General features: G+C 40.3%; 1 protein-coding gene across 1 annotated transcript; it reads right to left on the bottom strand.

Annotated features, from left to right (window-relative positions):
- Positions 1–635: 635 nt before the first annotated feature.
- On the bottom strand, positions 636–23,547 carry ano5b (anoctamin 5b). The gene is made up of 20 exons (XM_061067719.1): positions 23,346–23,547; positions 13,497–13,558; positions 11,874–11,981; positions 10,179–10,247; positions 9,702–9,986; positions 9,173–9,292; positions 8,456–8,571; positions 8,216–8,350; positions 7,484–7,589; positions 7,146–7,206; positions 6,661–6,812; positions 6,503–6,577; positions 6,151–6,376; positions 5,871–6,049; positions 5,645–5,742; positions 4,668–4,798; positions 4,316–4,521; positions 3,970–4,157; positions 2,973–3,078; positions 636–2,879 (listed from the first exon to the last, which is right to left on the bottom strand). Exons 1-20 carry the CDS (start codon positions 23,419–23,421, stop codon positions 2,655–2,657), a joined length of 2,724 nt encoding a protein of 907 aa, XP_060923702.1. The 5' UTR covers positions 23,422–23,547; the 3' UTR covers positions 636–2,654.
- Between the last annotated feature and the right edge of the window lie 566 nt (positions 23,548–24,113).

Genomic DNA, 24,113 nt, shown 5'->3' with positions numbered 1-24,113 from the left:
GATTCAGCTTCTTTTTTTTAAATCTTTTTGGGGGAAGGAGAAGAAATACATTCTTTTAAGAGTTAACAGTATTGAACTTTGTAATAACAATTAGAACAATTTGTATTTTTCTTGATCTTTCATATGCTCAACTTGTAATATTATATTTATATTATATTTATGTTGTTGTGTGGACCAGGGGTTGTGATGGGTGTGAGGCGGGTCTCCCCAGGACCGCGCCGAACTGTTTCAGGGGATGCTCAGTGAATGTAAGTGACAAAAAATATTACAAGTTGTCACATAAAGTCGCCTAAATATGTCCGACTTGGTTAAGATTACTTGGTTAGAGATACAGTAGTTTGGAGGAATCTGAGGAATCTGAGTTTTTTCAGAAACTAATAAATGTATTTTTTCTTTATTTGATTAAGTATGAAGTTATATCAAACAGCAAAATGCAGCTTTCTGGGCTCAGTCTGTGAGATCAAATAGCATAATAGTTGTTATAGGCATCCAGGAATTTAGCAAAACTAATGAAGCCAACTAAAAGAGATGAGGGAGGAGCCTTTTTCTTTTAAGTCTTGTTTGAGGGAGGTCACAGTCTCAGACTTTGAAATCCTCTGGTGTGGTCAAGTGCAGAAACCCAAAACTCACAATAATACTTTGTATGTCTTTATTTATTGTGGACATAACCACCTTTACTGCGTTTCTGTACAATAGGCTACAGTAAGGTTAGAATATAACAGACACAATATTTACAGAAATTCAAACCAGACAAAACAACTACTTTGCAAATACAAGCAGCAGCAACAAATTGCACATGGAACAGGTTTTGAAGTCAGACAGGAAACGCTGCCGTTACAAAATCATACAAAAACAAGTAAACACAGACATTTAAGGCATTTGTTTGCTGGGAAATACGGTACAGCGAGCATCTTACAGGATCATGCACCGACCTAACCCCTCGCACATGTCTGACATCTGCATATCGTGTCAAAAAGTGATGCTCGACCGACACTGGAAGAGGTTTAATCCTGAGATTATAGAGGAAATCAGATTAGAGTAAATCAGGTCAATATGTCAGATATAATTTGCTGTGAGCTGGAATCACAACTGCATCAATTACAGTGTAAATCACATATAAGTCTCGATACAAACACAGAAAGATCAAGAGCAGAAGCAGATAAAAAGCTTCACTGTGTCAGATAAATTATCTGCTGTCGAGAATTATAATCACATTTCTGAACCTGTGTTTCCCACGGGTTTTTAACTTCTCTGGTCCCTCGACAACGTTGAAATCAATAGCATAAAAATGCACTTGAGCAACTTTATGCGCTAACACTGTTTGGTGGCGACAAATTAAAAAAAAATTAAGTGTCACAAGAAGACGTATAATAAAACATCTTAAAATGAGAATGTTGAGATGGTTGTAAATAAAAAGAATTCAGGTCACAGAGCAGAACAGATCAATAAATTAATCGCTCTACAACCAATAAAAATAGATAACATATTTTTATATCCAAAGCAACACTTAATATCCAGAGAGGATGAGGTTACTAAAGGCATTAAGTTTATATTTCTTATGTGTTCCTTCTCTTGTGTGATTATCTCAGAAATCAAGGTTACAACTGTTTATGCCTCCAGACGACGAGTGAGGGCGACACACGACCGAGCTGAACCCGTCCACACACATTGATTGTATTAAAACTGAAGATCTGTCCGGAGATCTTCCAACATGTTATTTGTTTCTTTGGGTTAGGAGTCTTGTCATTGGTCCCGGAGCAGATTGGGGACACGTTTGGAAGATGAACCTGCAGCATCTGTCTCGCTGAAGTGTAAACGGAGGTACTCTGTTTTCAAATGCACAGTTTTTAAGAGCTTTCCCCTAAATATAACACACTGAAAACTAAAATCTGACAGTCTCATAGCCCAGCTACAGATAAGTGGGAGCTAATATTATGCAGCTCCCGATTCAAAAAATTATTTAAAAGGAAATTGAGTGAAACTGTCTGAGGATTAAGCACTGACTATTTAATTCTCTTATATTATAAATGTGTTTCAGATCTGATATATTGAAACCTTTTATAAGTGTTTTCTACATTCTTCATGTAATGATATGAGCTTCCAGCCACAATTACCATTCAAACTACTCCACAACTATAAACAAGTACGACCTCATCTCAGTTTTCTCAGTAGATGAACCAGATGCAAAAAAAAGAAAGGAAATTGTTAGCATATCCAGCAAATTTAAAGGGAAATTACAACTAATTTCACACGGTAAACACCACTAGCTTAAACTCTACAAGCACATACAGAGTCTCTCAGTCATGAGTTTGAATGCATCACGTGGAGAACGATACAAACTGCAGCTACACTCGTATCCGTCCCGACACCTTCCGACATTTCTTTATGGCACAGAAAAGTTTCAGTCACTCAAGAAGCTGATTTAAAGTACGAAGCACAGTGAAACATGGCACTGGATTTGTTTTTCGGATTCATCTCTACTTCCTCTCACAGGAGCATATTTGACCGGATGATAATGTACATTTAAAAGATAGCAGCGCTTTTATCCCCAAGACGAAAGCCCTTACTCATGGATCATATGGATGTTCTGATCAGCCCCGAGTCCCACACGTGTCCATTTCTTGGCTTGTTTAGTCGGAGGGGTGAAGCCGCGGCTACAGGCACTCAGACAACACCTCATGCGTGTCCGATATCAATGACGTATCTGACAGCGGTGCCGTGTTGAAACTGGCGCTCAGCTGGATTTTGAGCCTCTCCACCTCGTAGTTGTGCAGGTACTCTTGGATCAGGTAGCGCTCTCGTTTGAACCGCGCCTTCACGTCCGACGGCACGTCCGGGATCATCCACGCCACGAAGAACTTCACCACAAAGACCACATGCTGCAGAGAGAGGAAGTATTACATGATGAAGAGTTCAATCAGTTTTCTAGATGAATTCTGAGAGTAATGTAGACAGAGGGTGTGTGGTCTTACCTCCATGGTGATAATGAAGGCCATTTTGGCAGCTAGGATGTGCCAGAACTGCATGGTGTGAGTGTACTCCTTGTCGTGGCCTGGAGGGTAACGGTAATCACGGTATCTAAACAAAAACAACAAGACGACAGAGCATCAAATGAGGATTAATGTATATATTCGTATAGATAATATGTTGATAAAGTAAATCAGTAAACACTACAGTGTAGAACTTCCAAACGTATCTGCAATTGTTTGTATGTTAGTTTGCAAGATTAGACAAAAACTATTTTTAGTATCACCATCAAACTAGGTGGACAGTTGTGGTGTGGGTAAAATGAATATTGGTGTGAATCAGGATCAGGAGGCAGATCCAGTACTTGCTTTTTCACTTTCTTATCTCAGAGAATAATTAAGGGATCTTGATAAAAATAAACAAAAAAAAGCATATGCAGGGAACTGATATCTACGTGTGTGTGAAAATTGGTGGAGCTTGATTGAATCTAAGGAAACTGGGGACTGTTGGGCCTTGGCACAGGTACGTGCTCTTCTGCTATGCACACTGACCTTTTGTTCCACATTCATCATCAATGACATGTTACGTCCCATAGAAGATGATTTAATAGTTCAAGTCAAGATAAATTTCTGATCCCTGGACATTTAAAACTCTTAGAAACAAATACTTTCTCTGCATCCTATGACCATGTAAGGAAAGAAACACGTCTACAGTATCATGTGTTGTTTATCTAATGGAGAACTTTATCAAAGTTGCACATTTATTTGTCTTGAATACATGCTTAGAATGATTCATATTTAAGTGTCTCAACTGAGAATCATCTTTTTAATTACATCCGTCAAGAACTCTGATGAGATTCAATTGATAGAGAATTAACTATGAACAATTTTCAATTATCTATATAAATTCTAAATGATCTGGTTTCAGCTTTTCCGATGTGACGTTTTTCAGCTTTTCTGTTTTACATCACTGTAAAATGTCATGTTGCTCTTTCTCTGATACCTGCAGGTTGAGGTCAAGTTCTCAAACGAGTAATCCAGTTCCTCCGGCATGTTGCGGTCAGGGATTTGAGAGATGTTGTATATTGACAGGCTGTTGTTGACGTAGCCCATCATGCTTACGTTTTTACCATAGGCGTACAGATAGACCATCCGGGGGATCATGTCTGAGGTGAACGCCATGATAAACGCCTGTAATAAAACGATGCTTAGTTTCCAGCTGAATTGGACATTTTATTTAGGTTGCATTATTTAGTTAGCATTCTAGTTCGAAAGCTACACATTTATCATCCATGAGAATGTAGATATTTGTAAAAATTCCGCAAACAAAACTATATTTACTGACTCACATTGGTAACAACGGATAAAATGGCCACCGCGTTGAGGATCTCCTGCCACGCGCCGATGTTTCGAGCCTTGGACGCCACCGGCCGTCTGAACTGGGTGGTGAACTTCCAGGCGTCCACCCTGATCTCCAGGATGTTGTTGAACAGAGCCAAGAGCGGAGCCAAGGGGAAGGAGGCCACGAACAGCGTGATGAAGCCAAACTGGACGACTGGAACGACAAAGAGGGAGAACAGATAGAGTGATGAGATAGAACGTGATATGAGAGGTGTGGCTGTGATCATTACATATTATGAGTCTGTACAAATGTGACCTGTAACCCATAATTTCATAAGTAATCCAGCAGAAGTATCTCACCCATCTCCAGGTACTCGTAGAACAAGCCCAGTTGGGTGAAGTTCAGCAGGACGTGGTCTTGCTCCCAGCGGCTGTAATGGTTTTCAGGATGGTGCCGCCCCTTCCTGCCGCTCCACCAGTTACGCATCAGACTGTCGAGGAGCCCGTGAAGAAGAACTACACGTCAGTCAGGGTATGATTAAATATAATTTTTGGAATTGGCACAAACACAGAGATACATTTCCGCAGTGATGATGATGAAATGATCTGTGCAGGTTTAACATTGTATGTTCTGCACACGATAGAAACAAGTTGTTTAAAGCATGCAGCTCTTTTAATTCTCTATTGAATAGTTTCCACTGGTCACTTGCTGTCTTACAGGCATTAGGCCAAATCATCTTCCTGACTTGATGTAAGAGATTTTGACAAAAGCTCTCTAGTCTTTTAAACTCTGAAGCATTTTACTTGTTTTTTCATCTAAACCTATGAATCTTCTCAAAGAACTGAACAGATCACTGATGCAGTCGATAACCTGGTTGAAATCTGTCTACACTCTCTCTTAAATGTTAAACTGTATTTATCTGGCACTTTCCAGCTCTCATCAATCACATTCAGGCACAATGTGAGGTTCAGTATCTTGCCTAAGGACATTTTGAAATGCAGACAGGAGAAGCTGGGGATCAAACCACAGACCATATGTTACTGAACGACCCTCTGAACCTCCTGAGCCAAGACGTTTAAAATGTGTAGCTAATGTTTTTTGCTGAGGACGTTCCCAGGTGAGGTGAAACAGAAAGTTCTTGATATTTTGCAAGGTGGAAAACTATACAGTATTTATTAATGGAAAATCTATTGATGATGACTCCGTACAATTTGTAGCAGAGAATGGAATATGATAGAAATGTTGTCTTGTTGTGGCCTAATGTTACTTTCACTCTGAGTAACTGAATGAGGGGAACGATGAAGGGGGGACACACACACAGATGTGATGGACTCACGGCAGCAGAGCTTCCTGAATGTTCCCCCATAACTGTTTCCCGGCCATGACGATCACCAGCTGTGTGGTCAGCTCAATGAGGCAGCCGCCAGGGTCACACTGCAACAACAACAACAAGCGTTGTTTTTAATGCACTTTTCTCTGGAAATATTAACTTTAGGAATTACAACTCAGTTTATTTACTCAATCATGTCCTTGAAGAATGTTTTAATTTGGGTCTAACTCACCTCCTCGTTCCTCAGATTGCTCCATTTGCCAAACATGTAGGAATAGTCACCAGGATAACCCACAAATTTCCCTTTGAAGAAGGCCACATAGAAACAGGAGGAGTAGTAGTTGACGAACTGGAACATAAACATCTTCATGGTCAGCCTGTTCTCATACTCCAGGTGGGTCTTTGGGATTTCTGTGGAAAGACGAGTTTGCACCATCAACACCAGACATTCCTCTAAATCTGTTGAAATGTGTTTTCTTTAGGTCGGTGGACGTCAGACGAAACCTCCTCACCCATATCAGTGATCCAAATGGCCACCCTCTCGTAAAAGAAGTTGAGGATCATGATGATGACAAAGTTGATGCAGGAGGCGGTGACAGAAGTCGCCAGCTGCGGCGTGATGAACCTGCCCACCACCTGGATCTTCCTCATGGGGTCTTTAATGATACTGGCGAAGGCGGCGTACACGGCAAGTCTGTACGCTATCACCCCGATGATACAGGCCACTATAAGAGAGATCTGTAGAGAACACACAAACACACGCACACAAATGCAGCTGTTGGTACTAAGCGACGCCGACTTATCATGAAATTGATAATAGATATAATATAAATAGCTGTCACACGCACACACACACATATTTACCCAGAATATGACGGTGGCTGTGGAGAGGCAGAAGCGAGCACACTTGCTGGTGATGGGGAGATAAGGCTCCATTTCCTGGAAGATTAAATACCATTGTCATAATTTTATCTTTTTGAAAATACATACACTTGTTTATAGTCAGAAAGGCTCCTAAGCACCTGGGTGATCTTGTTCAGTCTCCTGTTGGTGCATCTGATCTCGAACTCTGGGCGCATTTGAAGCTGCTGCTGCTCCTCCTCAAAATCCACCAGGTCCCACTCGTACTCCAGCCGCGCCTGACGCCGCTTCCAGAACTCCAGAAACAGGGTCACTGTCAACAGTCGTAAACTCTTAGTCTGGGAGTATCTGAACAAAGACTTTGTTCTATGATGAGAAGTTAGTGTTTCTGCAAGTGTTTTTTTCGTGTCCCTGCTTTTCCTTGGACAGATTTTTAAGACTTGGCGGCCTGCTGTGCATGACGCCAGTGACTTTGCCGACACGTCGCTGGGCAAACTGCTCGTTTCATGACAACATAATTGTGCTGGAAAGTTGCTCTTGGCTGAAGCGCAACTTTGATGCTTGAAAGTATTAAAAGGTTTTAATAGTGAAAATCTGTCTTACAGGAGAAGGGGGCAGAGGGAGAACTGCACAGACGGACACTTACCCCAAATCCCCATAAATATGGCAAAGAACACCGTCCCCTCATTATCAAACAGATGGGATTGCTGAGAGAGAGAAAATAAAAAAGGTTAAGTGGAGTAATAAAGGACGTGACATGTACTCACACAGCAGGATACTATTTATGACCTTGTATTCTTTATGTATGAATAGATTGCAAGTGTAATTAACCAATATGTTTTAATCCTCATAAGAGATTCTTTAAATTCTTAGTCTAGTGTTTACACCAACATGGTATCTCAGTATGTCAGTATGTAGTATAAACACTAATATGATCCCTGGCTTCGAAATGGAGTCCAAATAAGGAAGAGAAATGTTTTTTACCCAGGATGAGAGACAAGTGGAGTTGAGCTTCCAGAAAGGACATTTTTTATCACAAAGTGGACACATCAGAATGCTGCCCCCAATACTAGCGTCACATATTTCTTTGCTGAAAAGAGAAAGAGAATAAATGAAGGTAGATTACTTTCCATTACATTTCATTTCATTTAGCTGACGCTTTTATCCAAAGCGACTTACAATAAGTGCATTCAACCATGAGGGTACGAACCAAGAATCCACATGACGCCCCTGTGCACACAGAAATACTTTGACTGGCCGTATCAAACACCAACACCCAACACCAGCTCATGACTTCACTGGTGATCTTGTGGCTGACTTGGAGATAATGTCTGCAGATTCCATAGAAAACCTTCCAATAAGATTTGTGGCTTTTATAGCAGTTCATGAATGTGTGTTGGTTTAGGAATAAAGTGGTCAACAACAACAACTTAAGTGTGATCAATGGGTGTCTACATACCTTTGGCCATAATGTTAAAGAGGCTGTTGCAGCAGCATATGCGTTCCAATGGCTTTGGAATAAAGTATTCAACAATTGTTTATGATTGTAATGTATTGGTGTCTCCATACGTTTGGTTATAATAGTAAAGAGGCTGATATATAGCAGCATATGAATGTCAATGGTTTTATTACAAAGTGGTGAACAATCACATTAAGTGTCTACATACTTTTGGCCATGGAGCTATCAGCTCCCTGATGCCCTGTGGTGGTACTAACCTTGATTGGTTGTCATCATAACTGAGCACTCCATAGGTGAAGCATATGACGCCCATGACGGCTGCGACAAACAGCATCTCTGTGTAGAAGCCCAACCAGGCAAAGTAGATCCCGATCTTTTCCCCATAGTACTTCCTGCAGCCAGAGAATCACTTTAATATCATGTTAACTTTCAGTTCTCTAAAACATAATAAGGGATGATTGTAAACGCTGAGTGCATTCGGGTCTCGTCTGTTTTACCTGATGAGGTTCAGCGGCTGCTCTTTGTAAAAACAAAGGAACCTGGCCCAGTGGCTGTACAGGTTGAAGCGCTCGCTCTCACATTTAGCGTCTCTAGCCCTTTTCCAGTATCGACACTGGAAGGAAAACAAGCAGTGGAATTACGGCTGCGGAAATGTAGTTTTAAAATGTAATCAATGTTCCTGGCAAGAAAGTGAATCAGCGTGTTTCCTAAAATGTCAAACTTTTCCACGGTTTCATCACATTTTCCGTCAAGTCAAAAGGAAAAGAAATGGAGTTATATACTATGGCTAGTTAGGAGCAAAATAAGCAGCTGATATGATGTAAACTAAGTCACTGTAGTTGTAATAGTAAAAGTAGGACTTACACTAAAATGTACTCATTCTGCAGAACTGCTGCTCTCAATGTGTTTCATCATCATGGGGTAAAATATTAACAGTATTTCAATGTCATGCGAGATGCAGGAAGCATCGTGTCAGACTATTGAATATGGAATTGGGTTACTTAAACTCATAAATGATGCATGTCCAATCTTTGTCTGTGAGGAATTACAGATAAAAAATACCTAGTCAACGTGATCCCCTCTCTGTAATGACCTACAAGTAAAAAGTCTCAGAAAATGAAGGTGGTATTTTCTGAAAGTATCTGTTACCTATATTTAATGTACTTTGATTGTTTGACCATCATATTCATGTTCTTTCTTTCGTGTGTTCTTACATCATGAAGTGGGAAGGCAGCTGTGTAGGTCCCGTTGCTGATTAATCGCTTGATTCCCGTCTTGTCTTTCTCTTTGCAACCCTCTTTAAAGTACGGACAACGAGCCAGGAGGTAGAACACCTAACAACAAGGAAGGGAATTAAAATGGGATTAAAGGATTTGGTTTCATTTAGCTAAATGCATTTTGCTTCGTTGTTGTATACGTCAGAGTGGATAGGTCTTTCCCCGGTCTGTTTGATTTCAACAAAACCCATCACCACACCCAAAGACCACATTCAATTTGAGGTTGGAACTGGACAAAGGGGGGAATATTTTACGTGGAATAAGTCCCATAATTTGCAGCTTGGAATTTGCACAACCGAGTGCTATTCCCATTACACAAGCATATTCTAACACTGTAGAGTAAAACCCTGAGTCCAGATGAACTGCAAAGAGTTACATTGTGGTAGCATTTTCATTCATAAATACTAAAACCTTAGATGAGTCAATGTAACAAGTGAATTCAGATTAAAGGGAAGAAATCACTCACAATCCTGTTTCTCGTGGACGGTGGAAAGAACGAGTCTTTGTCATTGATGAGGAAGAAGTCCGTCTTGTTCTTGTCGAAGGGATAGGTGAAGTAGTCCGGTTGTGGGTGCATTATATAGTCCGGCAGACGGAAAGGATGCGATAGCCACTCCAGTGGGACCTCCTGGGCGTGGGGGATATCACTCTCCTTGAAGGGAACTTTGACTTTTAAGACATCAGCGTAGGTGGTGAGTACTTCCCATGGAGCGTGGATCTTCAGGAAATACGTCTTCTGGTCTTTAGAGTACTGATACGAGCACAAATAGAGAGGAAGAAGAATATTGCTCACCTCACTGCAGTTATTTTCAAGACTTGAAAAAAGGCAGCTTCATGTGTCTACAACTGAGAGATCCCTTTAAGATAGTTTTCTGTAGAATGTGGTGTGCCTCGACAAACTAGCCACTAGGTGGTGCAGCTACTCTGCGGCTGATTTTCTTACTGATTTGTCCTCTGTCTCCAGCTCCAGTCCGGTTTTCTCAAGGTTGGCCTCAAACTCCCTCCTCCTTTCCTGTGGACAAGAACACAAACCACACACATGGCCTCAGCGGGTTTTCTGCTGCGTCCACTTTACACAGATGCAACAACGCTGCAGACCTTTGATTCACATTTCGAGAATCTCAAAAGGCGACTGGGGCTGAGGTCGGTGCAAGAAAACAGACGTGGCTTCTCAAAAAAACCACACTTCTCAGATTACTGTTAGTAATTACTGGGGGAGGGGGGGGGCAGTTCCTAAGTGGACAGAGTTGTAGGATTATCATTATCAGATGTAGATTTTTCATTCATAACTCTCATTTGATAACATTTGTCAAAAGAAAATATGGCAAACAAACATTAATCCTAAACAGGAAAGAAAGACAAGCAAGACGACATTCTTTTACTACTTAAAAGTGAGGTTCAAATTTGAGTTTTCTTTTTCTGTGACATGTCTTCATCATTGTGTGAGAGCGGCTGTGTGTTTGCTTTTCGGTCAGCTGGCATTAACAGAATACTAATTTGTTGCTCCGGTTGTTGTTCTCATGTCATGTTACGCCCTCAGGTCAGTAGGTGGCAGTAATTAGCTGGAGTCAGTCGCTGCAGTGTCATTCTGAATCACAAAGCAAAATACTGCTGTAAAAGAAGCAACACATTCACTCATTCACTGCCCTTAACAACATTTTACTTGGTAAGTTACAATTTAACCAAGAAAAAAACAAAGGACATTTTGAAATATAGAAATGGTTTCATGGTTACAGTTTGTCAAATGCTGTTAAAAAGGAACTCTAATGGTAAATCAGTTGTTTAATGGGGCGTCTATGTACTGGGGTTTTCCCTTTAGTGTCTAGTTAGCCAGTAGGTCACTGCTGCAAACTACTGCAAATATATGTGTATATAATTCTAATAAGATATATAATTCTTGTTTCTTTGTGAATGAAATGAGGGATTTTCTATTTAAAGTGCTTTAGTTTTAGTTTATCGTGTTCATTTAAGTGTTTTAATTGACTTATTACTTTGCTTACAAGTAATGTTTCTGGTCTGTTCATTGTGTTTAGAACATCGACTCTGCATCGACTCTGCTCATGTCTGAGTACAGAGCTGAGAGATGTTTTTAGAATGAGCTATAAGGACCAAGTGGGGGTCAATGTGTGTAAACTTGTGATGAGCAATAATCAACCGTGTACACGCAGGAGTGAACTGTTGTTTTACAAAATATTGATTATAGCCACTTTAATAGTATGAATGAAAATATGTTGACAACTGCATAACTTTTCTGGAGGGGCTGAATGTGAGAATGCAAAGGTCTGATACTGTTGCTCCACACATTTCCCTGAACTTTTCATGCCAGCCCCCTGGTAAAATATAAGGAAAATGTCATAGTGAGCACATTTGAGATTACAGCAGGAACATTCCCAGAAAATTTGCAGCGATTGAGTGGACATGTTGATGATATTTCTAACACGGGGCAGATGCAAAACAAAATATCTAAGGTGGAAAAAGAGGTGCGGTATGTGTGGAAGACGTCAACTCTGTAACTCTGTTCTTTGATTCTCACTTCCTCTCGCGGTACCGCATAACTTCCTGTTCTAGTGGTTTTGATGTCACAAAATAACAAAATGCTGAGTAGTCAGGAAACACGAATCTGTTCTGTTACACTTACCTGTTTCTTTTCTCCATCTTTGTCATCCACGTAAGACAAGACAAAGTCTATCCTTCGAAGTCCGTCCCTGAAGAAAACTGTGTCTTTGTTTGGTTGAAGCTTTTCAGTCTGAGGGACAAACAATAAACATGAAATACCACTCACAGAGCAGGAAGTGAAAGCAAACTGAAACACGCAACTTGGAAAACAGGTGCGCAGACATTAGACTTGAAGACACAAACCACAGGCTCAGACTTTGACAGTTAGGTTATTATGAACTACTGATTCCTGGGATTTTTAAATTTTTGAAGAATAGCTTAGATGGGCGCCATGACAACTATAGAAACCCTAAAATGAACTCTCGACCCTACAGTAAACCATATCCTGACATCATACAAAAATGTTTGATGGAGGGAAATCAAGTTCTGATGCTTTATATTTTAGGTAATTGTTTTTTTACATGAAAATGTTTTGATGCTATATGAGAAACCTAAAACCTTCATCTGTTCACAACATTAATCTTCTGATTCGACCAATTATCTAATATCTATTCGAAACAATTTTCTTGCTGGAAAAGATCAACCTGTGAAAATGTATTCAACATCAAATGGTCAACATGTGCGCGATTTTACTCTCATCAGCGTCTATAATTCTCTGTATGTGCCTTAATTTATTGTGCTGTCATAACATTGTGGATTAAGATGTCAACACTAGATATATCTTATCATTTTTAACCAGTCTGGAATTTTAAACACAACAGCAAACTCTCAATCTGCATTTGTCATTTCAGATTTTATAAAACCAACAGGATCTTGTTACTTTTCCACACAGTTAAATAACCTGATGTTTTAGAGGTTTACTACACTACCATTCATGCTTCACTTTAACATGACTGTTGAAAAAGGTTCACTTTCACATCACATTACATTCATAATGTCAGTGTTTCGAGGAAAAACACATAATGTCTGGTGATTTCTGAGAAGCAATATTTATCTGCCATTATATGAAGAATAACGATGACATGAAGTGTGCAGTATTTTCTTTGGCTTTCTGAACCCTGCCCCAAGTGATGCTCTTGCTCTTGCTCCCCGCTCCTCATAGTGTTATTGAATCATGTTAGGATTTTAATAGATAAGACTAGCACTGAGGAGAACAGAGACATCATTTATTCAGTGCTATGATTTCTGAAGGATAAACCATCTGCTTGATGGGCTCACTTTATCACAGACTAAAGGGCTCCTGCCTTATTCTGGTGGTCAGAGGAATGAAACAAGCTCTTTGACACACCGAGGTCTTGTGACTCAGTAATGAGGCCAGTGATTCAACAAAGGATCAGTGAATAAGTCGGCAAAAACCACACAATCATAAACACTGACAGAACACACAACAATCTTTTGGCCACAAATAAAAGCTCACAGGCTTTGGAGATATTAAATAACACTTGAACTATTTGTTTGTAATACTGTTTATTTTGGACTTTAGACCAAATCAAAAAAGGATATTACTTAATAAAGCACCATTAAAAGTTCAATTTGGGTTTTCTTATAGCCTGATACAGTGTCAAAAAAGCTGTTTTAAGTATCCATGCTAAGGCTTCATATAGATTATCTACGTTGACAAGCCAACAGATACATTCAAACTTACTTCTGTATTTCCAGGCAACGTCCGTTCAGATAATGAACTGACGCCATTTCCATTGTTTTCATCTGCAAAAGAAATAAAACAATCACATTAGAAGGTACAGTAAATATGTGCCATACAACTGAGTGTAGGGTCAATACTTTCATTACCTCCACCAAGATGGTTATATTTCTCCTGTGTTTGTTTGTTAGTTAGTTAGCAGGATTGGACAAAATCTACAAGATGGATTTACATCAAACTCCTGATATGGGTCAGGAAAGGCATCATTACGTTTTGGTGTGGATCATATCAGTGGGAAGATTTTTCTCTTTGTTAAACATTATGAGAAATTTTTTACAATTTAGATGATTTCTCAGCGAATAATTCATAGATCTTGATGAAAAAACTAATATTTAGAGGACCGTGTCAAATTTGGTGCAGATCCTACACAAATATCTAGATGAAGTGAATGTCATTGTGGTTTCATAAGGGGACTGTTGGGTCTTGGCAGAGGTACGAGCTCTACTGAGTAACATTCTAGTAAATATCTGGTTTACATTTGTTTTGTCAACCAAACAGAGTGATAATATTAATATTTAAAGAGGAGTGGTCTTGAAGTGAAATATGTATTTATAGAAGGGAAAGAGATGAGGAACACAAAAGCAATGGTGCACACACACCCACACCCACACACAAACACACTCTCTCGCTCTCACAGTCCTCTTCATCTCTAATACAATGACACACACTACATTCCAGCAGTGCTCCCTTCTCCCTGCCTGGCAAACTGTGGCTGAGGGAATGTGCTCATGTAGCACTGCTCGGCTCGCTGCCTTCTCCAACCCCCCTTCTCTTGATTAATTCCCTGAATGGTGGGAAAGCAGCACTTCCTGTAGGGGGGGGGGGGGGGGGGCTGGAACGTGCATGAGCACACCCGAGAGGGGGGAGGGACCAGGGACTGAGATGGCTGCTGTATCAGGAGTCCATCTAGCCTCCCCCTGGATGAAACACGCTCAGAAAACAAAGGAGACAAAGATCTCCAGCCTCCTTCAGCTTCAGCCCAGACGAGCACAAACGGCCACCTCTGATTAGACAGTGGTCTGACAGACAGCAGTGTGAGCCAATGAGAGAGGGGCGGTGGTGTTTCTATGCAGACTTACTTAAAAAGCTGTGTAACTAAGGCATTTCAGTGGGACCACAGGAATCTCTGAGGTACACAAAGGGCAAATGACAGTGTAATTTTTCTACTGGGCTCGTGGGAAGCATCGTTCACTCCGCAGCTGAGTATTTTCTTTCTTCTTAGCGTTTTTTTCCCCTCTTTCCTTTTTTTTATCTTTCTCTACTTGTTTGTCCTGACTCCAACTGTGCACAGGCGGCACTCAGATCCTGGTTGGAGAGCCTGAGCAAACAGAAGCAAAGGGCCAGCAGTGTGTTATATCTACTTCCACTGAGGAACAAATGAATGACAGGGGTCATACACAGAGTGTAGAACTGAGCAGCAAACAGGACAGTGAAGACAGAATGACTAAATAACTCACTTGAAACGTCCACTGTTTATTGAAACAGCAAAGTTATTCATCCAGGCTATTTACTAATTAGCTTTAAAACTCTTACTTACAGTAAGTTTATTCAAACACTTTTCACCCAAGTGACCCAATTACACATCAGCTGCTATTTACAGCAGGTGACACATTCTCATGTGATCATCCACCAGCAGAATGGCAACTTGTTAAAAAAAACTTATTCCAGCAATATGGGGGATGGGCTCAGCTTTAAAATGAAACTTTAAACCACCAACAAGATGAGAACTAAGGTCCCATTAGTCAGCTGTTGTCAAAGCCCAGACTAACATGAGTGAGATATAGTTATTTCTCCTTGCTTGTGATCTGATGTCTCACAACAGCCGTTTCCACACATGAACTCCGGAAAATGTCCGGAGTTTGTCCTTCACAAATGAGGTAGCAACAGGAGATTGTCCGGGTCAGATGCTTTCACAACAACAAGACAATGTACGTAACGTTAAGATGAGGGGGGGCCTCTTGTTAGAGCATACAGGAGGCAGGACATAAAGGTTTTTTGTTTACAACCCATTGACACCACTATCGGCCGTCATCACCCAAAGCTCACTGTTGACATCTTCATCTGCCTCTTCTGTATGGCTCCTCTTCTTCATCCTGAAATATTTGTATTGGTTCGGATACTTTTGCATCCTTCCCATGTTCCCATGTATTATTACATGGGCTCACTAAGGCATTTCCTGGACATTTTACTAGCTGGACTGGCTGTAAAAGTTACGGAAAATGTCAGGAGTAACTGATACAGTCACATTTGCATTCTCCCTCTCAGCCAGGAAAATGTCCGGACTCCAGAGCATGGTTGAAAGCAGCTTATGAGATACAGAGAGGGATTATTACACATGTCCTCCCACTTAGCCCTCAAATCCTCTCTTAAAGTAAACAACATGTTGGACCAAGTGTATTCCCATGGAAAAGAACAGGCTCATAGAGATCTGTCCGTGTTTCTAAGACAATAGGTTCAAAACTGCTGTGTCAGATCTACAGAGCCCTGCAAGCAAGCAAGGAGTGATCACAGCCCGACGATTCTCCCTCACCCTGAGTAATTTAAGATATTAGCAGGCGAACTCTACAGTAGGCCACAATCAGGCCCACAATATATGAGAATAGGGAGCCATTGACAGTTTTGTGCTGATCATGCAGTGTAAAAAAAACACAGCAGAGGCTGTTCCTTTTCTCTCCACACGAAAAAATTCCACGACTGACGAGCTGCATCAATTCAAAACCTTAATCACTGCAACCAGAAGACTTCGATATTCCCTTTAGATCCCCCTCCTCTAGCTGGCCCTCTGGATCATAGCCCCAACATGAGCTGCATATTTACTGCTCCACAGTCTCTTTTTGTATGAGTAAGGAGAGCGTCACCTCTTCACTGTATCTGAGAGTGATTCATCACAACATGTGGGAACCAGTGTTTCCAAATCTGAACTGACATCCAGTGTCTAGTGTTTGTCTGGCAAGAGGACGTGAACGAATATGTCAGCCGCCCCCACACACACCCATTAACCCACACACAAGCACACTACATAATGCATATTCTTCCATCCATTAAGGAGTCATCATAAACTTGTATTTTTGACACATGACACTTTATAAACGCACATGTTCACCAGCAGTGATGGAAAGAGATTTACTCAAGTTTTGTACTAGGTTCAGTTTGTATTTTACGTTTTTATCCTAAACGCAGAATTTGACAAAGAGTTATTAATAACTTTAAAGAAAGAAATCTGAGCAGCTTCAAAATGCTTGCTACTATTTTAAATTAAATGAAAGATCACAATACCTCTTCCACCACTGTACACCAGTTGTATGTGTCAAGGATAAAAGTCCCTATAACAGTGTCTGTAACTTTACCATCCTTCAAAATCAACTGTGTCAAATTATAACGTTGTTAAATATAAAAAATGTCATGGTTGAGTTGAGTTATATCTCTGCACAAGTTACACCAGCCCTAATTGTAACCTGACCATGTGCATGTGTCACATTAAAGTATATGAGAGCATGCATCCATGCCGATTTGACTTCCCAGCCATGAACACAGAACACAGCACACTGAGCTTCCAGCAGCCCGGCTCTGCAGCTGCAGCCAGAAGCTGAGAGATCAGATAGAGAAACAGACATCTGGGTGTGATTAACAGACAAACCGGAACACAGCAACGAAATTAAAAGCAAAAACACAACGAGAAATATAGGGCAGCTACTGAGGAGCGTTCAGCCTGAGCAAATGGATGAAAAGAGAGACGGCTGGGGATAAGGAGGATGATGATGGGGCGAGGACGGACAGACAGGCATCACATAAAGCCTCCGATCTGCCCGTACCTGAGAGCAGGTTTATCGTGAATGCAGTCAACACTGCAGGACCATCTTTAAAAAAGGACACACAGACACAGGTTAGGAAGAAGTATTAAATTGCAGGTCAGGAGAAGTAAACGTGCAGTGAGAGCCGAGAAATTCTTGATTGTAAAATGCATCAAAGAATTGTTCTCGTAAAACAGAGCCATGGGCCTGATTGGACATAAAAGTCTCATAGAAAATAAAGAACTTCAAAGCCCATAGGAAGATTTTAACGGCTGCAGGAATCAACCAGGATTTCCATCTGCAGCACAGTAACAAGCAGTGCTCGTGGTGTGCTGCAAAATGTAAATTTAACTCAGTGAAAAAAACAGCTTTAAAATGAGCCGAACCGCTCGGTACTGACTCTTGTGTAGCTCGTCCGTGAGGTTGGCACCACCCAGTTTAACAACCCTGCAATCAGCCCTGTGCAATTCGACAAACACAGACACTGCACACGACACAAACCTACACGCACACAACTGTGCAATATTTTAAAGTGTATGTAAGTTCCCTAGTATTAGATATTACATTTGTATTATGTCTTATGTAATCAATATCCTTATCTCATAATATAATATTTATATATTTTATTCTATTTCTGTAGTTGTACTTCATTGTTATTGCCTACTACCAAAAATGGCATATGGGGAATTGGTGGGTACATTAGTTTATGTACTGATCTGACAACACGTCTTCAATGTATATCAGTTTCACCCTGATAAACTTCTGATACCTTTTCTTTTCCTGGAAATCCCTTCTTCTTAACTGCTTCAAAACAGAAGGTGAACTGTATTGCCACTTGGAAATATTGCTTTTAGAGCGGCAAAGACTACGTGATTACCCGAAGTGTAGCATTAGCCACAGCTAGCTAAAATGTCAATGCAATTTTATCACTGTATCGACCTGACATGTGCTGTATTTAACACTTCAGTTTCGAGGGGTGGCACTTACGTCAGACCAATACTCGCAATATCATAAAACATTTAGATTTCAATTTAAAGGAAGTAAGTGTTCAATTTGTGTTCCTCTTCAGTTATGATTTCAGAATAATAAAATAAGTTTTATGACATTCATTCTCTGTGTGGATTTGTTTTTCAAAAGGTTTGACCTGAGGCAGGTGCATACAACAAAAAATTCACTTTTCTAAATGCACTAATATTAGATCGGTACAAAGGTATCTGAATCGGTATCAGGAAGTGAAAATTTATACCAGACCACCTCTATCACTTACTTAACTCAACACAGTTTTACTTGTATAACTGGTGTGCTACTAAAATATTTGGAATCTTACTCCTGTCAAACACATAAATCTCCTTTTATTAGATTGAAAACTCTTACAATCTGTTTTTCCTGGTAACTCCTCAAACACACATCACAGCTCGAGATTATGACGTCTCTGAAGGGAAGTGACACAGACATGTCACAGACTCTCCCTGGAGGCAGGAGTTCTATTCATGACAGATGTGTGAGAAACAGATGTGGCAGATATTAACGGAGAAAAGAGAAATAATGACAGGTCATTAACAAAACATTAAAATAATTCTTGGTTGTGTTGTAGATGGTGTTTTCATCATGCAGCTATGAAACCACAATATACTGAGCGTGGTCTTGACCTAAGTCCTCTATGACATGACATCCTCTCTATCCTATCTCCTTCAGCATGTTTCCTGTTGAGTCAGCTGACTATAAGAAGAGAAAAGTTCACAAACTGCTCCATTTAATTATGTAATATAATATATGAAATCCCCTCCTAGTGTTCCTGATGTATCGCATTCAAAAGAATGAGAGGAACCTGAGTTCAGCATGACCCTGAACTTTCAGCACCAAAATCTAAGCACTTTATTTTTTAATGTTAATGGTATTTTGGTGACCAATTTGAGGAAAATTCCCTCAATGCCTGGGATATTGAGTTGACGAGAATGAGACGGAAAACTGTACAGATGGACAAGTACTAGTATTAAAAGGATAATAGTATTTGGTCATAATTCGAGTGATAATTCTTGAAAACATGTTTTATGAGTTCACCGTGACATCAGATTTTGACCCCATATACTATTCAGTTTAACCTCTAGTCCAAGTTGACATTTGTGCAAAATGTTAAAAGATTTCCTCACGGGTGTTCATAAAAAGGGGACAAATGGACAACCCCATCCCAATCGTCCTTTTTTTTTACGAAGTCAAGCGTATGAATTAGTTTCTTATCATCAGGATGCTGCCGTCTCAAGGGCATATTTCCTGACAATCCCCGGAAGGCTTGATTAGTTTATAAATACCACAAACGCGTACACAAGAGGCTGTGTTCAGGGCCCAGAGAGCAATGTATTATCTTCCAAACACACAACACAGCGTACTAAAAATACCATGTTAAGAAATGCATGTTTTAGAAAAGAGGAGAGCGACTCTCTACAAGGAAAACTGGTCAACACAGACAGAACCCAGTGGTTTTCTGGCTTTGTTTTTCTTGGATATGATTCATGTAAGACGGCAGGTTCATAAATTCATGCTCGTTTCTGTCGCTCTATAATCAGATTAGTCAACATTTATCAAACGATACTGTACAATGATAAATATAGCTCCGTCAGGCACAGTCTCTCATTAAAGAGCTGCCACATAAAACTCAGTGTTTCCTGTACATGTGCAAAAAGGCCAATCAGGCCAAAGCAAAGAGAGGCACAGAGCATTTTACTTTAATCTAAGAAAAACAAATTCTATAAAGAAACACAATGAAATGGCACAAATAAATCGACTGTAGCTGTCCTCTAGTTCACCGAGGGGAAAACTTGGTTGCTCTCTAAGTCTGATTAAGTATCATGCCTCCATCAGAGAGGGTAATGACATCACAAGGTCTGTTTCCATAGCAACTCTTTGGCTCTGTTTCACCTCTGACTGGAAGATAAATTCACTGACCCGGGGGCAGATAGCGAAGTGAAATCTCCCTAAATGGAAGGAAATTCCTCATAATGTGAGTCATTTGTTTCAAAAAATTACCGGACCTTCTTCAGCAGATGCAGAAAAGAAAAACACTGAAAAGCTTTTAGTCCAATTTAAAACACTCACTGAATTTATATGACACCAACAAGTACCTTCTGTATTGGAGGTGTTGTGGTGTTTTAGGTTTAGACACCATCCACACTGTAAATAATGTCACAGTACATCTGGTGTTCATCCAGCTGAAGGACATCACTCACGACCTTCTATTAATCTGTGTTTGGCCACCTGCGAACAAGAGGCAACACTCCAAACACATAAAGCAATGTGAAGACAGACGCCCTCCTCTGTCACAGGAAGCTGCAGGTCTGTTCTGATAAGAGCCTGAACAAAGCTTTTGCAGTACGAGGGACAGTTCATTAACCCGCGGCTCACCCAGAAAAAGCAGGCACGTGTCTTTATTAACAAACAACTGATTAACACAACAACGTGGGGGGGAATTAGAAACTGAAAAGCTCTGAGATTTAATTATGTTCACTCGACAGAGTGGTTCAAAGTGAATGCTCGGAAACAAATCATCAGGATGTTTCATGTCCCTTTAAGGTTCAACCTATGATAATGCAGGTCTGGTCGGTCACCAGGCCAACGCCAAACCAAGAGAAATTATGTTTTGATGACGACATGAAAAATAAAGCCAAGGAAACAAAGAAAAATGCCAAATAAGCATTAATTTGCAGCACTATTGCTGTTCTCAAAAAATCTGCATAAATCAGACATCATATGAGACGACACAGATATATCTGTGATAGGGCAATATTGACCAATATAATGAATTGACCAATATACCGCCTCTAATCATAAAGGCTCCATTAAGAGCAGAGATTAAAAAACTATTTTTTACTTTTATTTTAAGACTAAGTGCAAACTTTGGTGTCTTAACTGTCTTCTGTAAAATGCAGCACTGCTCTTATCACAAGAGCAGCAGACTTTTGCAATACACTCAAGTCATCTTGTGTTTTGACAAGCAGGGCTCAAAAGATAAGGACAGTCAATACACGCCACACACTAACTGTATTTAGAGAAGGCCGACTCTTCATGTGCGCTTTACTTTTCATGTTATGGATCCCAAACTCCAGATTTCTGCTGGAAATTGCCTCCTGACCGATTTCGACACGATAACTAGACGTCTCCAGACTTCTGTGCTTTGGCTACTACAGTTTTAAAAAGAGTTTAAAGCATCAGTGAGAGGATAATACTGGTTAAAATGAGGAATTTTAATCCCTCGAGATAAGTGAGACGTGTATTATGTAAGTGGGAATACAACTGTTGGGAAATAATATCAGCAGACACTGGACACTTCAGAGTACATCAGACTAACCTGAGGGGAAAATAATTTTCTGAATTCATGCACTGTTAAGAACTTTTAGTTGAGCCTCTCGTTATGGTAGATCAGCTAATCTTTACCACAGACAGTTTCTTTTCTGTGTTTTTAAGGAAGGTTACACAAGAGCTACAGGCTGATTCCATGAAACTTAGTGGAAGGATGTGGCATGGGTCAGGGAAAACACACACACAGTTTTCTTAAATTTCTTAAACATTGCGAGGTGTTGATGTGTTTTTAAACATTTCACTGTTTTCCTATGGGGAATGATTCATGGAAAATCCAGGCTTATTTGTGCAAACTGCTCTTTCCTCAGTTTGACAGGTCCGGTATGTCATCTTCACAAACTGTTCAACCATGGGTAAGATAATTCTGGCCTTAATAGACCACAGCCCTCCACTATTGAGATGAAGTCCTCTGTGAAAGCACAAACCATTACTTTTAACTCCACTGGTGATTAGTGTGCACGACAACAACAAATAATGACAAGCCATTTCAGCTCCATCACACTAATGTCATGAGTATGAGTGAGCACGCTGTCTGAAACCACAGGCTGAGAGTGGTTTGATGTTTAGTCAGTGAAGGCCGAATATCTCAGACAACGTAATCCAATATGTACACAAATACTCACGAGCAGGAGGAGAACATGGATTTCTTTACTCGGGTGATCACTTGGGACCATTTTGCCCTTTTGCCAGTTTAACCTAATCTCCATTGAAAATAAAAAATGGAGAGGAAGATGTCTGAAAGGTACAAATCTGCCTCAGTGATCCACAGTCACAGGTTTTAAGGCACATTCCTGCCGTGCAAATCACAAGACTGTACAGTACGCACACACAAACACCTATTGTGTATGTTTGTGCTACAGGATCACTGCTATCACTCGCTTTATAACGATGCACACATAAGCCAGTTTAAATTTAAAGTGTGGGTTAATCCTGCTTGTTGACCTCTGACCTCTGACTGTGATTACCCTATATCATATCCTTCACAAACTCCACCACTTCATGCAGACACATGACGTCAACAGCTGCCAAACTACCACAAGGTTCACAACTTTTTTTTTAAAGAGTCGATCTTGTAGGCCTGTATTCAATTTCTTTGAAGCCTGATTTTTCCTCCACTAGATAAACAACAAAACATTTGATAACCCTGAGGTAGATCAATATGTGATATATTTTCACTCTAATGTATAAGCAATATGTTGCCATACATATTGGACTTCTGTTATATGGATATTGATTAAAAATGCATTGTGATAATTAGAATATTGATCTTGTTTTATTGCCCAGCCCTAATATCTTAATTATGCTGTGGAAGAAACATGCGCAAATGAAAAATAACCATGTTATATGTAAAAGAGTGACACTCAAATTTCAAATTGACATTCTGGCACTAAAATGACTTAAAAAATACATCTTAAAATAAGGACATTTTCACTGGATTGTGAGGTTACACTGTTTCTTTAAAGTTGCATGCTTTGCTATAATAGTGTTCTATAGAGGCTCCATGATGGAAACGTGTTCTTCAAAGCAGAGGCAGTAAATAACAGCACTTTTGCCGATATAAGAATAGGACACATGATGCCATAGATTCCCTTATGATCTCCTCAGACCTCGTTAAATGTTAAATGAGCGCATTGCTTTGTTTAATTACCTGTGGTCTCTAAATCCGTGGCGCTCTGCAGCTCGATCAAAGTTTCATCCTTCGCCTTCCCCGTTACTCGCCTCATAGCGGCGGACGCTGTTATTATAGAGGCCGCTTCACCTTCTCAGGAAAGTGGGGGAAGGCGGAGAAGATGCCGCCGTGATCCCGAGAGGTAGACGGATGTCTCCACCATCCACACACCAGCGGCCGATCTCACTCAATGAGTCCGATCCCTCAATCGATAGATTACAGACGGATCATATTCTTCATTATGACTGGAACTGCGCCCGGCTGGACTCCCTGGCGCTGCCCGAGGAGACCATGCAGGCACATAAAAGGGGAGTGGCAGGGGGTTTATTTTCTGTCGGCGAATTGGTGAGGAAGAGGAGGAGGGCAGAGAGAGAGAGATGTGGGAGAGAGGGTGAGAGAGGAATCGTTTCTTAACCTATGACCTGTTTTGAAATAATGTTTTTCTAAGTTATGTGATCAAAAAGCAGCACGACTCTGTTAGTCAACCTGCACGACCTTTCAAGATAAAAGTCAAACACAAACACTAAGTCTATAGTCCTCAATACGACGACGACACCGTGTGGTCATTTACAATATTGCAATATCACATGTACTCAAAGTTATAAATAAAAAACAATCTATGAACTATCAAAATATTTGCCAATATAGTTGTTATTGATCAACAAATTAAATGTAGCAGAGTCTGTCTCTCTCTCTCACTTTCTTAATTTCCTGTTCACTAAACTTAATAGTTATATATAAATACAG

This window comes from Limanda limanda, chromosome 3, assembly GCF_963576545.1.
Source record: "Limanda limanda chromosome 3, fLimLim1.1, whole genome shotgun sequence".
In the NCBI taxonomy this organism is placed as follows: domain Eukaryota; kingdom Metazoa; phylum Chordata; class Actinopteri; order Pleuronectiformes; family Pleuronectidae; genus Limanda; species Limanda limanda.
This window is presented reverse-complemented; position numbering and strand designations above follow the sequence as displayed.